Below are 15,663 nucleotides of genomic sequence, written 5' to 3' on the forward strand. Positions count from 1 at the left end.
CGTGTCTCTCTTTCTTCCTTGACGCCTAAATATCCAGTCTTTGTGGTTAAAATAGTGACAACCCCAGTTGAAATGCCAAAATTACCTGAAAGGGTTGACTATCATCTCAACAACACCTTTACTCAGGTTAAGATCTCTGATCAACATGAATAAAGTGAACATGGGGTAGACAGAATTAGTTTCAAATATAAGTCCTACCAACAATTAGCTGTATATCCTTAAATCAGTGACTTGACCTCTCTGAGTCTCTTTCATAATCTTTAAAAATATTAATAATACCAACTATCTTAGAGTACTGACGTGATGATAAAAATAAAGCTGAAGTTTCTATTTTCCAGCATGATTCCTTATTCATAATGACTTAGCCAACTTTGATTAAAAATTGAAGGAGTGGGAGTTTCAGGGATGGACAAGCACAGTGCATCTCAAATTCGAATGTGTGAATGCAACAGTCGTTAAAGCACAGGTTCTGATCCAGAAGTTTTGGAGCAGAGGCTGAGATTCTGCATTTGCAACAAGCTCCCAGGTGATGCCCATGTTACTATGCAGAGTCCACACTTCGAGAACAGAGGGTGCATGTAAGGCAACAAAGAAAAGCATAGAACCTGATGTCTGCCATTCCTGGGGGCAGCCAGTACAGGAGAAAGAAAGAAAAGGTGCTGAAAAGGGGAAAGCCCTTCAAAGGGAGAGAAGGGAATCCAGTGACAGATTTCTATATACCGCATGGTCTTTTTGAACAGATTAGATTGTATCCATATCACGTCTGGCTCAATCAATCCAGATGGGACACTCTTTTGCAAGCAGGTACTGTAGTGCTGCCGATGAAATTGGGTCCTTGGTATTGTCACCTAGCTAATCAGGAACAAGTCCCCAGACAGCTGATATCATGCTAATTGTGAAGACCCTGCTTCCTGAATTGTTCCCAATCCACACCTGTTCAGGAGGGACCAGACACCAAAATGAAAACCAACATCCAAAGACCTTCATGGGTCCTTAGCTTTTTGCAACCCAAGCGCTGCCCAAGGGGAAAAGAAAGAATGTGCATCGATTTTGTGCCAAAAGGAGGAAAGATTTTTAAGCCTCTCCATTCGTCCATGAGCCCAGGAAGCTGAAAATGCCTTGACATTGAAAAGAATCAAAATCTCCATGGCAACAAAGTTGTCATGCCAGAAACATGATCTCAACTTACACAGGCAAGCATCTCAAAACTACAGTGAGTGAGGAAGAAGAACTAAAATTTCAAAATTCTATTGGTGGTGGGGGGAGGGAAGGATGGGAAAGAAAAATAGACCTTTTCTCTCATGGGGCCGAAGATGTCCATTCCTATTTGCCTTCTAATCACATAAAGTAAAAACTTGCCCTCACTCTCAAGCTGCTCTAACCCACACAGGGGAGGCTTCATGCTGTGTCACCAACTCCTGAGTTTCCTGCCGACAGTAAGGGCTTCTCACAGCCCAGCCAAATTTAAGCCCAGATCAAAAGCTTTCTTACCACAAAACAAATCACATTTGACAAAATCAGATCCCTCCTAAGCCACAATTATACATATTGACTTGGCAACCTCCGTTAATGGTGATCTGACCCCCAGTTTAATGTCTTTTGTCATTTCTTTCAAAAGTAATTAGCTCTCTTCTTCGCTTTTTCCTTCCTTGTATGTGGATAAAATGTGAGGAGTGTCTGAAAGTGAGAGAACAAAACTTCCATTTGGCCGATTTCTTCCTTAGATGAGATAGCAGCGTGAAGACTATTAGTGGGTTTTAACCATCTAACCTCTCTCCTGGTCCAGTGAGTTGCCCAGACCTTGGTGGCACAGTACCTAAGGTCAAAGGCTGTTTCCAAGGGTGTGTTTTCTAACATAAAGATGAGTTCATCACTGACAGAACTCATCTTTACTCAGGGTCTGAGGGTACTCATGAGCATGCCTTTCCTATATTTTTCTTTTCAACGTTTGTGTTGATCTCTGCTTGGGATGACATCCTTCCCAGCTGTGCCCCTTTTTCTTCCTGGTGTCGGTCAGAAATGTGTACGCTTGAGTTCTGAGCACACAGTGGAGGTGAAGTGGTCCTTAATTACCTACAGTCAGTGTATGCCACAGGTGTATATGATTCCCAGGGGATGTGGTAGTGTTAAATGGTGTCTGAAGACCTGCAGGGCCTTTATCTTTGTGAAAAAATTCAGCAGTGAGGAGCTGGGAGGATGCCACTGAGCACATTCATTTCAGTGAGGAAGACTTAGCTTTAGGGAAGTGAGGAGCTTTACAATGTGGATTTCATCTGCGGTGGAAAACCAGGAAGTTCCTTGACAAGTGCATGGAAGGCTGAATGGGGTAGAGTAGAAGGAAATCACGAAATATTGAGATAAGTGAGTAAATGAATGAATGAATGGAGTATATTAAAAATATCCAAAACCTGGAGATCAAAAGAGAGCTAAGTTTGTCCTTTCAACATCATCCTGGGGCAATTTTTAACAAGTCTACTCAATGATCGTTTAATTCTCAAGGAGAATGTACCTGTCATTTGGTTTTGCTATTCATTGGCTCATTAGACCTTCGATATTATGAAGCTACATGTTAACCCATAAATGTTTGCCCAATAGAGTAGACATTACCCCCCAATTTTTATTATCCCCTAAGACATTAACTAGTTTTGTATCCACCTAGAAATTTTTTTCTCATAGTCTTTTCTTTCCTCGCTGGGCCATGGCATTTTTATCTGTGAAATCGAGATAATGATAATAATAATGCCTACATGGAGGGTAATTGTGAGAATTAAGTTGATGTGCCTTAAGGGCTTAGAACAGTTATGGCTCATAGTGAGTGCTAAGTATACTGTTGTGGTCTTTAGCTGTATGCTGGTAGGTATAAGCTGCTAACAAAGGTTTGTGAACTAGGCATAGGATCCAACCATTCAGGGAGGAGCCAAGTCTGATCATGACAGTGCTAGGAGCAATTGTTTAGCACCTGGCTGTGAACTTGCTGTTAAAAACACTATACTGAGAAGTCAAATAGAAACCAAGATGTTCTTTGAAATTTCCATGTATATCCGACATTATCCTAGATTTCAAACCAGGTGGAACAGTTTGCTCTTTGGGGTATATTTGCTGTCTTTCCTTTTTTACAATAAAAAGGAAGTTTTAAAGGAGGACATGTAGAAAAAAGGGTTCATTAGACAGGGCTCTAAGTACTTCTAGGCCATTTCAGTGGACAGACAGCACATAAGGCTGTTTTTAGGTGGAGACAAATTATTACTTTATACTGATATTTTTCTATGTAAATTAAAAATTACAACTTTCTAAATTTTATTTTAGAAAACATATGACAAACCCTTCTTAATATCATTAACATAATAGCTTTTGTTTTATTATAATTATACTATGTATGTTTATAGCCTATGTGTGTATTATATATATATGTGTATATGTATACATATACTACTACACACATCCATATACACATCCATATACATGCGTTGTGTATATATTCTATTACATATGGATTGTGTATATATATGTGTATATGTATATATATACACACACACATACATACACATACACACACTGGTTTTATATATATATATATATATATATATATAAAACAATGGATATATCTACCTTTTTCTATATATATTACTGACTCTGTATATATCCAACCATATGTATATAATTAACTCTCTTTATATATACTACTATACTATATACATATGTGTGTATAAAAATACACACAATACATCATCTATATTGAGTATATATGTATATATATGACAAAATGATAAAATCAATATTATCACTAATCACAAATATTAGCTATTCATTATATGGTAATTTGTGTTATCCATGTATACTTTTTATGAGTAGAATTTCTACCTATTTTTACCAGCTATGTGCCAGAGTTTTAGTACAATGCCTGGCACATAGTAGGTGCTCAGTAGGTATTAATGGAAAGATTTGTTATTTACGAATTCATCCAATCTAGTAACTTGCAACTCTTGTTGCATTTTAGAATCACTGGGAAAGCTTGTATTTATTTAATTTATCAATATTCATTCTTGGGTCCCATTCCAGACAATTAATTCAGAATATCTGGGAGGTAGGACTCAGCATCGCTACTTACAAAGCTCTCCTATTTAATTCCCTTTAAGGGCAATGGTTGGCCCTGTGAATGGACCTGTGTTGCATGATGAGTTCTAGACCAATGCATCCCGACTCAACTGTATCTCCTGTCTGGCCTTCCTGATTTGGACTCTAGTTGGGAGAAGGAGGAAGGTCAACTTCCTTTCTGCCTACGTTCATGCTAACCTTGAGCTCAGGCACACAGGTGCCCCCATGAGCAGGATAATGATAATAAATCGAAACAGAGACATCTGTGTCCTGTCGATATCTGTCCATAAACGGGGGAGCTGGCCTATGATCAGACTCACAGCTTCTCCAGAAAATGCCAAGGAGCTACTGAGGCAGTCATGACCTTCTGCCACCGCACGACTGGGTGGGACTGAGACCAACTCTGGCTCCAGATGCCCTGTGGGAGAGTCTCTATTAAAATCTGCCAACCTGTGTTTCTTATTGAAATGACAAATGTAACTCACTGTCCCAGTCTCTCTCTACCCTGCAGTGAGAAGGAGCTTTAGAATGTGCAAGTCTGGTCTCAGTCTGCACATGATGCTTCCAGGCAGGCATTGCTGGTCCCCTTTACAGATTAAAAAAAAAAAAGGTTGACAGCAGGTAAGTGACTTACAGATGCTCATAGAACTTGTAAGTAAACGCCATAGCCAGCATTTGAACTTGGGCAGAATACTTTCCAAACCTCTTTTCTCTCTAATACACTTTCTTAAACCTGCATTAGTAAATCTATTTGCTAATGTGGTTGGGAGCAAAACTGTGGATTTAGATGACTTAGATTTGAATCCAAGCATTTCCCCTTCTTAACCTCATGATGTAAGGCACATTATAAACTTCGCTGAGCCTCAGAAAACCTATCTGAAGACAAAAAGGTAATAATGCTTACCTTGCAGTATCTTTGTGAAGATTAAATAACATAATATGGGTGAAATGCTTTATAAAATTTTTGGCACAGAGAATTCATGAAAAGGCAGTGTTAGTACAAAATTGTCATTGATATTTCCCTGCTGGGTCTTTTTTTTTTTTTTTTGCAGTACGCCGGCCTCTCACTGTTGTGGCCTCTCCCATTGCGGAGCATAGGCTCCGAATGTGCAGGCTCAGCGGCCATGGCTCACAGGCCCAGCCGCTCTGTGGCATGTGGGATCTTCCCGGACCGGGGCACGAACCCGTGTCCCCTACATTGGCAGGCGGACTCTCAACCACTGCGCCACCAGGGAAGCCCTCCCTGCTGGGTCTTTGATTAACCGTTCTTTTCCCTTTAGAATACCATTCTTAAATTCCTCTCTCAACAAAAACACGGAACTTACTAAGTTTTAAGTTATTGATTGCATTATACCAGAATACTTGTGATGTGTAGTATGAAACAAACAATAAGTATACAAATCAATCTCACTCTGAATGGAGATTCAAAATCAGAAATTAAAATGTAAACAAATTAAATCATTCTGTACTTTACAAAAACAATATCAATAGCACCTCAACGAATTAGGACTTACTCCAGAATGTAAAGATGGATCAACATTGGAAACTTACTAATGTGACTGACCTCATGTATCAATGGGAAAATACCGTCAAGATTAAATAATGTGAGCTCTCCCAGATCAGTGTACCTCTTGACACTGCATATCAATTTTTTCTTAACTTGAAAAAGTGTTTAGAGTGTTCACTAGGTATGTCAATAAACAAATATCATCAGTTATTTAAAGTCTTTGGAAACTAAAAAATTCAACTATAGAACTATATATATATATATATATATATATATATATATATATATGCATTATAAATATGATTTAAAATATATCTCTCTAGATATCCAGCATCATATTTGTTAAAGGCATTTCACATGAGCCATTAGTTAAGGGTGTCTGCACTTCCTTCAGTCATATGCTGTAAAGATACACATCCAGCATTTAACCACGGTTATCTCTAGCTGGTAGCATTGCACAATTTTTGTATTTTCTTACTTTTACTTAATAGTGTTTTATATTTTTAATGTTAGAAACATTTATTATATTGTAAAAATTAAATTTATTGAAGGAAAAATCTTGGTAGATTTCATTCTTGCTTATGATAACATGCTATTATAATAATATATTTTGGTAGCTATTTATGTTAGATGCATGAAATATAAAAATAAAGCAAATTAAAAATATTTGTTCACAAAGGCATTTTTTGTTTTTTTTTTTGAGGTATGCGGGCATCTCACTGTTGTGGTCTCTCCCGTTACGGAGCACAGGCTCTGGACACGCAGGCTCAGCGGCCATGGCTCACGGGCCCAGCTGCTCCGCGGCATGTGGGATCTTCCCGGACCGGGGCACGAACCTGTGTCCCCTGAATCGGCAGGTGGACTCTCAACCACTGTGCCACCAGGGAAGCCCCACAAAGGCGTTTTATGATCATCAAAGAAGAATAAGGTGGGTTCAGGGGAACAGTAACCAGTATAACCAGTATTCTTTGAATATCCGTTATGTGCTGGGAAACATGGTTTCATTCTTTTAATGCCCCTCTACCCATTCTTCTCCTGAACACTGCTCTTGGACAGGATCCCAGCACATGGAGATACTCCCTTTCTTCCATTTACCCATTGTGTGCTTATTCAGCACTTGCCTTTAGAGTTTGTTACCTACTCACCAACCCTTCGGTTGAGCTGAGCTGGGATGTGAGTACCATTGAGGTCTGAGGAGCTGGAAAAAGCCACTGGAGAGAGCAAGGATGCTAATGGGTCATCACAGTTGTCTAGAACAAAAGGGGAGAGAGAGAAAATTCCATTAGCAAGAAGTGTTCCATAAAGAGAGAACTCAAAGCATTAACCGCTACCCACTTATTAAATACCTCCTCTGATCAAGGCTGGTACTACTTGTTTCCATGTGCTATTTCATCGACTCCTCACAACAATCCTCAAAGACAGGGGTTAAGTTTCTTTCACAGTTGGGGAAACTCAAGTTCAGAGATGTTAAGTAGTTAGTGTAAGGTCACAACACCAGAAAACAGTGTGGCCACAATTCTTGCTCAGTTTTGTCTAACCCAAAATCCAACTATCTCGCCATTCCTTTGATCAACCACTTGAGCAAAGCCTCAAATTATGGTTAGTGAGTTTCTTCTATAAAAGAGGAGATGGTTTAAAAATGGGGAACATTGTTTAACTACTCTCTCATCTTCAGTCCCTAAGGACTCTTGTAATAGTTTTATCTAGAGGGACAGAATATCTTAGAATGTCTCACTCCTAGTTGTGTGAAAGTCTTTGGAAAATGAGTTATTGATTTTAATAATTCATTTCTATTCTATGAAGTAGTAGAGAATCGCCCCCAGCCTTCCCTAAATGTGGTAGGTATATGTCCTAAGACTTCTTTGATGCTGACCAGATGTGGGACAGTGTGGAGCCATAGGCAGAGATGAGGTCTTGACGATGTAGATATGCTCCTCTGATTGCCCTGACCATCCAATCTCATGTCCAGGACTCTGCTCTTCACAGAGCATATTGGAGCTTGTAATCATTCATTTATTTGTTTGCATCCTCCAATAGGTAACATGCACTTTGTGGGATCTTAGCAAATAATCCGGCATATAATAGGCTTTCAATAAAGGTTTACTTAAAGAAAGAAATGGTGAGTAAAGGAAGGAAGTAGTCAATCAATCCACCTAACAGTACCAACACTCTTACCATTTTTCCATTTTGTATTGATTGATCTTAAAGAATATTGCAAAATGTGTTCATGAAATCTAGACATACCTCACTCAAAACAAATTTGAAACGTGTTATTCAGTTTGAATGTCAACTTCATGGTGTCAAATGCTCTCAGGAAGAGCTGAGTTGACATTCTTAAAAGAAAATGTACATAGGATTATGAGGTTGCTTGCTTACACAGCAAATTCTTAGGGAGCAGTATTTCATCTAATTGCAGGAAAATTAATTAGAAACATAAGGATTGAATTTTTATTTGTTCAATGTGTTAAAAAAATCAACTGGCAAAATATATTTTGAGTTTTTCCCAATCAAAAATGTTTGAAAAATATTTTGAGGCATTTAACAAACACAAAATAGAGCCAGATCCTCACTGAGGAGGAATAACACAAAAATCAGAGCAAGGGAAAAAAATCAGAGCAAGGGCACCTCGGTAGTTATGGTCATTCTGAGAATAGAAAACAGAACTCAGGGCCACTTTACCCCAGGCCTAAGATGCAAGTGAGAGGGGTTGCATGCACCCTTCCAACACAATTGTTTGGGAACATGAATTTGTTACTCTATTTATATGTTAGGAAACAATACGAACATAATGGAAATCTTCCATTTGCTTATGCTAGTTTCATCATCAGGAAACAGGTAAATATCAAAGCTTGAACCCAACTGGACTGAGCCCCAGAAGAATACACCACACACACACACACACACACACACACACACACACACAACACAAACCACACACACCAAGCACCACAAAGTATTTCTCTTCCCAGCCATGTTATGAGCATCAGCTACCCACGTCTGTAGTTACAGCTACCATCCAATTTCAGATAATATCCCTCCACCCCTACCCAATAACTCACAACCCTCCTAACACCCACTTCCACAAGCAAACTGAAGATCTTTTAAAAGTCAAGTATCATAATTATTATAGTATTTATGTATTTCTTAAACATATAACATGTATAAAACTCTGCTATCATTTTTTTCAATAATTTTTCTTGAAGTATATTGATTTTACAGTGTTGTGTTAATTCCTGCTGTATAGCAAAGTGATTCAGTTTTATATATATATATTCTTTTTCATATTCTTTTCCATTATGGCTTATCATAGTATATTGAATATAAGTTTCTGTGCTATACAGTAGGACCTTATTGGTACTGCTACTGTTTTTTTTTCTTTAATTGGTTGCTGATGACATTTTTGAGTATTGTGCTCCTAACCCTATTTTTTCCCCCCCAGGTAGAAATTGAAGTAACCTAATCATTTCAATTTAATTTAGTCCAATAAATATTTATAAGGTCCTACTTTATGCTTGACCTTGAATAGACATTGGGATACATTTGAGTAAAATTGAGTGTCAGACTTCAAGGAGCTCAGAGACCATTGAAAAATATGAAGATATAAATAAGTCAATAAATGGATGGGATAGTTGAGGAGAATTTTCACCAACATTACATCCAAGCCAGTTACATGAGTACCTAACTGGTCAGACGTCCAGGTAAGTGCTCTTTCCCGTCTCCTCCAGTCTTATGCAGTCCCCTTTTCCACCAGGCACTGGCCTCGGGGAGAAGTAAGCTTCCAACCACACTGGCCTCCTGACGTCAGCTGCTATTTCCCCACTGCCCAGTTCCTCTTGTGAAATGTTCCTTCTTTGTATCTCCATTTATGGGGTCAGTGTTTCCATTTTGGAAATTGGTAAAGCCATTGGAAACAATCTGTGCTAATGGAAAGGTCCAGAGAGGATTCTTCAGAGCTCCTTTTCCCATGGACCCTGGACATTGCAGTGGCCTTTAGAGAACATGTCTGAGCTTTTGCTTCCCTATCCCTAAAAGTGATAAGAAAGGGAAAGTTTCCAATCAGAAAGAAAGACCACTCCCTCCTCCCTGGCCAATAGGTAGAGATCCCTCTCTCTTCTCTACGTCAGATGAACAGACCTGACAAGTCATCTAAACTGAGAGTAGACCAGGACTCAAATTGGTAATCAAATTATCCATAGTGGTTGGGAATTAAGAATTTGTCCATATAAGCATTCTCAATGCAAAATGTGTATTACTTTTAAACCTGTCCTATTCTTAAAGCAGAGGAGAAACAATCTAGCATAAATGAGGACAGTACAGTTGACACTTAACACGGGTTTGAACTGTGAAGGTTCACTTATACCAGATTTTTTTTCAATAAATATGTTGTACAGTGGTATAGGATCCGTGGTTGGTTGAAAACAGGATGAGGAACCTCGGATTTTTCACTATGTTGGGGGTAGGTGTCCCTCAGCCCACGTTGTTCAAGGGTGAGCTGTAATTAATTTTTTTAAAATTCCTGATTTGGGAAGGCCGGGGATAGTGGATGGTGTCAGGATGACTAAGACTGAGAGATCCTTGTTCTAGACTGGTTTCTTCTCTTGCCTTGGTGACTCCAGATAACACATCCCAATGCACTAAGCTGTATCTCCATTGTCTCCATGGTCCAAAATCGAGAGAATCATCTCTGCCACATCTAGCCATAGAATCATTTCAAAGATGGAATGAGAAGAGATGGAAAAAGTCCCCCTTTAAAGGATAAAGCACAGAATAAACCCAGGAAGTAGTATGTGCATTGTCTGTAATATCTGCTTGCAATCCAGAGCAACCATTTTCAACAATTTTATTCCTGAGATCTCGTGTGTATGTTACAAATCGTGCACAAGAATTGATATCACCAAAAGCTCTTTGGCACTAAAGGTTTGTGGTCAACCTGATGAGAAGGAGGATAGGAAGTATGGGAGAGGGGAAGGGGTGAAGACACACAGGAGAGTGAGGGTGGCATTGCATCCCCTCCGTGGATTGGCAGCCTTCCTGAAACGGGGCCGACATTGCACCAAACACATGGCTAGGAAGCAAAGACACAAAGTACCATCTGCTCCACCATCCCTGCAGGCTTTAAATAAGCAGACCCATGTTGTTGTTAAATTTTAGGAACCACTCACATCTCAGCCTTCTGACAGTGTGTTTGCAAGCTAAATCCATCAGTCAGTTCTTCCAGAAGTGTGGTGGATGTTTATTCGTATTTACATAAGGAAAGAGGAAAGGGTGAAGAAATTCTGGGAGGGAGAGAGAAGTTTGAAGTTTAGGAAAAACATAAGGCGGGACTAGAAGTCAGCCTTCCGGTGGAACACAGAACCTGGAGAAACCATGATGATTTTTCCAGAAATGAACCGCACTTCACAGATGCAATGGCATAGTAGAATATTTTCAAAATATTTCCTTAAAAAGCCGATTCATAGGCTTTTTCTCTCAAAGATGTGTTGCAGAAATCAGGGGAAATTAAAAGCCTATTTAAAAATGCAAACCTTTTCTCACATTATTACTGTCCAATCTTCTTTGACAAATAACTACCACCTTGTTTTCCTTTACACCCTGAAGGCCACCTCCAAACCCACCCCTTGCCCAGGCAGATAAAAATCCAGACCTATCAGTGGGTGTTGAATAACCCCAGTCCTATTTGCAAATGACTTAGCCCCCACATTCATAGGCTAAGATGATGTCAGAACCAGAAGGAACGTCTGAAATTGTGGCATTCAAGCCCTCCCTTCACTTTACAAATGAGGACCTCAGGATTGAAGGAGATGACAAGCCTGCTCAGGATGAGTTAGTTAATTAATAGACTGGCCTGGATGGAAACTCAGGTTTCCTCAATCCCAGATGGTGACCACTAGGTCAGAATCACCTGCCGCCTGTGCATAAATCTGGTAATCATTAGTTATATCATTCTTCATAACATTTGTTTTAACAAATGACTTATTTTCTGCAAAAGGAAGGGCATGGTTTTATTTCCTGGATAACAGAAAAATGTTGAAGCATAGTCTATAATTTTCAAAAGAATTTGAATTTCTTACTTTTCTTTGCCCTTCTTTATTTCTTCATTTGACACTCTCTCTTACCCACCAAAAAAGGGGTAAAGAAAAAAAAAAACCACAAAGGCAGGATGAAAGATAAAAAAGAAATGTATTTGTTTTCTGATTAATATTTGTATGCATATTCAAGGCCAGCATTTTCTTTGATATTTTCAATTTGAAGAAGTGGGGGATAATTTTTCCCTTAATATACATGTACAGTTAAATACTAAAGGCCTTCTTTCACCTTAATTAAAAGGTAAAGGCACAAAAGACAATTCTGAGTAAATACGATATTTACACAGCTTCTTAGAAATAATAATTGACTCTTTAAGATGATTCCACTTTAAGTAACATTTTTGGTTGTCAGTGCATATTTTTATTCATTATTATTAGAATGCCCATGGAGTTACAGATGGTAACTGAAGTTAAATTGTGAGCATCGCCTTGATTACCAGAGTAAATTGTCTGTATATGGGGATTTGGAGCTTAAGGGATTCATTTGTATTTATAGGTGAGATAAAATTCCTCTTAGCATTGCACACTTAATGGCCCACTTTGTTTGAAAGACATAAAGCATGTGTTTCGTGTAGTGCCTACAATGAGGCTTAGAAGTGGCAACTCACGCTTTTAGCTTCATTTATTTTTCCCCTTGTTACCTATAATTTCACTTAGCAAACAACAAAAATAAATACTCTAATACTACTCTTGACTCTGACCCCGTCCCTATTTTCCACCATGAAATCCTAAAAGATAAATTACTCCATGATGCACAGACCAAGAAACATGACTCTCTAAAATGAGTCATGAAAAGAAGGTCAAATCTTCTCCATCCTGACATCCATCTCCACCATAATGCAGTGCTACTTGCCTTTTGAGTATCTGCTGGATACACATGGTCATGCTCTGCTGTGGGAAGACAGAATTCAAGCCAAAGACATAGACCCTGAGCTCAAGGAGCCAAGCATTTACTCTGGGTTGAAAGATAACTCATGTATTTTTTTAAAAGCTCCTTACGTGTATGAACGATTATATGCAGGAGACCTTTGGCTTGGGATACAGGAACCCTGGGTCCTCTTCTTCCTTCACTGTGAATGTGCTCTCAATTTTACCTTCCTGTGCTTCAGCTCCCTCCTCTGCGAACGGCGCAGGTGATTGTTCCTTTGTTTGATCAACAAACTTTAACTGGGCGCATTCTAGGTATCAGAGTTTCTGTCAGGCTTTCGAGGTAGTAAAAGCAGTTGTAACCAATTCCTCCAACGTAGTGGAGACGGACACACCCTTCACTGCTCCACAGCTGTGACTGGTGATGGAGGAGTCAGGGCATCCCAAAGGGGAGGTGGTCCTGTCTAGGGATTAACAAGGGTGCTCTGGGGTTCTTTCTAGGCTTTTAAAATCATTCTATTCAAGATTTTAGGAGAGACTTGTTTGGAGGTACTGATCTTCACTTGTAAGTGACTTGCTGGGACTTGACCATAATCAAACCCACTGAGAACAATAACAAAGTAGCAGAGGCAGCTATAATTCTTTCCTGCCCCGGGGGCAGCTCCCCTTCTAGGTGGTCAGCTGTCCCTGCCGCGCAGCCAGCAGGAGATATCACTCATACTGGATGGGTGAGCAGCCTACAAGTTTCTCTGTTCATTTCACACTCTAGTCTATGTTCAAACTGGTCTTTGAACCAAGGTCTGTGTGACTTTGTGCACATCTTCTGTCTGAAAACCTGCTTCCCATCCCTAAAATGGTGGCAGGAAAGCCTCGTAGTCTGGCAAAGGCCAGTCTCCCATGTGATTATCTTGTGTGAGTTTAGCTCTTTCCTTCTTGGATTTTCAAGAACATCTGTACACGGAGGTCCCATAATGAGCCCAAAGACAATGGCTTCAGAGTATACTTCCCCAAATTTCTTTCCTCTCAGATTACCCTTACTGCCACTGATGGATTTTTTTTTTTTTTTTTTGGATTCTCAGTTTAGGGATATCATGCTCACAGTTGATCGCTTTGTTCTGTATTTCTCTTCTATCCTTAAATCTAATTTATCAATTACTTAATCTGATTTTTAAAAAAATGTTTCTTAAGCCCCTCAGATGGGAGGCATATGATATACTAATCATGTGTGGAATATAAAGCATCATGTTGAGCAGGGATTTTTTTTAACTACAGTACTTAACATCTGGGACTATGTATATGTCCAATAAATCTTTGTTGAGGGAAACGGTGAAAGTTACAAGTGTTACCATTTTTTGTTGTTGTTGTTGCTTGGAAAGATCTCTCAGATTTATACTCTATTTTTTTTCCTCCCTTGCCCACTACTTGATCCTAGTTCATGCTTTTAAATACCATGTTATGATTTTATAAGTCTGCTGAGTTAACACTGGGCTCTACTATCATTGAAGCATTCTTTCTAAAACACTGTTTTCAACATATTTTCTTCCCCATGACTTATTAGGCATGTCAGCCTCAATTTGGCTTCCAGAAGTAGCATCATGAAACTGAAAGAACAAAGAGGGAGTTATTAACATAAAACAGGTCCAAACTGAGCATAAGGCAGGGTGTCACTGATGAGGGGGTCACAGGATGATCAAAGAGACAGAAAGTAACATCCAACAAGCGGACATCAGGAGTACAGGGCTTGTTGTTGGGATACGCTTTGGTCAGGGGACCATGCCCTCCAAAAGAATCATTCAAGATTGTGAAATTCAAATATGCTAAAGCTATTAGTTCTTTAGGATTATGGATGGTCCTTCTTAGCTTAAATGAATTAGCTAGAAGACATGAAATCTTGGATGTGTAGAAAAGATAAAAATCATAGATGAAAAGGCTTAGAAATTTCTGGAATATGAGAAGCTGAGATTGGTGGCTGGATTACTAGGGATGGTTTTAGAAGAGACTGATAAGGAAAAAGCAAATCTTTGAAACAATGAAATTTTATCTATTTAAAAATTTCCTAAATCCAATTTTGTTTCTATACACTCCTGTACACTTCTCCCCATATCCACCCATCAATATTCCATGCAATACACAGACAAACATGCATACACACACACACACACACACACACACACCATTCAGAAACCAAATCAGTTTCAGAATTTACTGGATTTTTAAGCAAAGCTAAATACATGAACAAATGGGATGCATGATACATGATAAGCTTCAATGATAAGATTGGAAAAATGGGGAAAATAAGATTAAAAACTTTAAAAAATTGCAAGAAGAAAGAATGTATTTTTACTTAGTGCATGGTTCAAATGATTATGCATAGGATATTAAAATGAAGGAAAGGCCACAATTGGAGAATTGTAAAGATAGTGCTTCTGTCAATTCAGTGCTCATCAGAGTTGAGAATTTCTTTCCTTGAGCTGTGTCTCTCAAGTAGATATCTATTCTTTTTTGAATACACTGGAGCTAAACTTCCAATAGCTAATAGCCTGTATTGAGTGGTTCTAAATTACACTGAAAGTCCTGGTTATTCAGGAAACTACAATCTTCACGTGCAGCTCGATCAATCCATACACATTTATAAAACCCTCTTCATCTCTAATGGGTCTAGGCATAGAGCTCCTAAAGGAAATACTACAGTCTCTGTGTGTCATCAACCTACTCATGAGAATTTAGGAAAAATGCCTGATTGAAAAGATAGGCTTGAGTTGGAGACTGGCCAGCTGGCTGATAGCACAACCCCATGAGGGTCAATGCCAACCACTTATGAGTGGATGGGAAAAACATGTATTGATAATTCAAACAAATATTGATTCTTATTGGTCTTTGTAGGTGAGAAAATAATGTCAGCTCAGGGACAGCAGCAGTGGTACTTAAGATCATAATCTGGCTCTGTGTGTGTGTGTGTGGTGTGTGTGTGTGTGTGTGTGTGTGTGTTTTCTGGACCAATTGGAGACTGCAGTATATCTGGAAAGAGGCAGACATTGGAGCCCAGCCCAGTCTGAATTCAGATCCTGACTCTACAGCTTACTAATTATATGTCCTTTGGGAAGTTTT

At 39.0% G+C, this 15,663-nt stretch overlaps 1 protein-coding gene across 1 annotated transcript in view; it reads right to left on the bottom strand.

Moving 5' to 3' along the window:
- CNTNAP5 (contactin associated protein family member 5) overlaps positions 1-15,663 on the bottom strand; it is an 880,239-nt gene that overhangs the window by 657,262 nt on the left and 207,314 nt on the right. The window contains exon 2 of the mRNA XM_027082570.1: positions 6,748-6,852. Within this exon, the coding sequence (XP_026938371.1) occupies positions 6,748-6,852 (105 nt within the window). The remainder of the gene's footprint in view (positions 1-6,747; positions 6,853-15,663) is intronic.

Source organism: Aethalodelphis obliquidens, unplaced genomic scaffold (genome assembly GCF_003676395.1).
Source record: "Aethalodelphis obliquidens isolate GAN/ISIS:26980383/991018 unplaced genomic scaffold, ASM367639v1 scaffold47, whole genome shotgun sequence".
Lineage (NCBI taxonomy): Eukaryota > Metazoa > Chordata > Mammalia > Artiodactyla > Delphinidae > Aethalodelphis > Aethalodelphis obliquidens.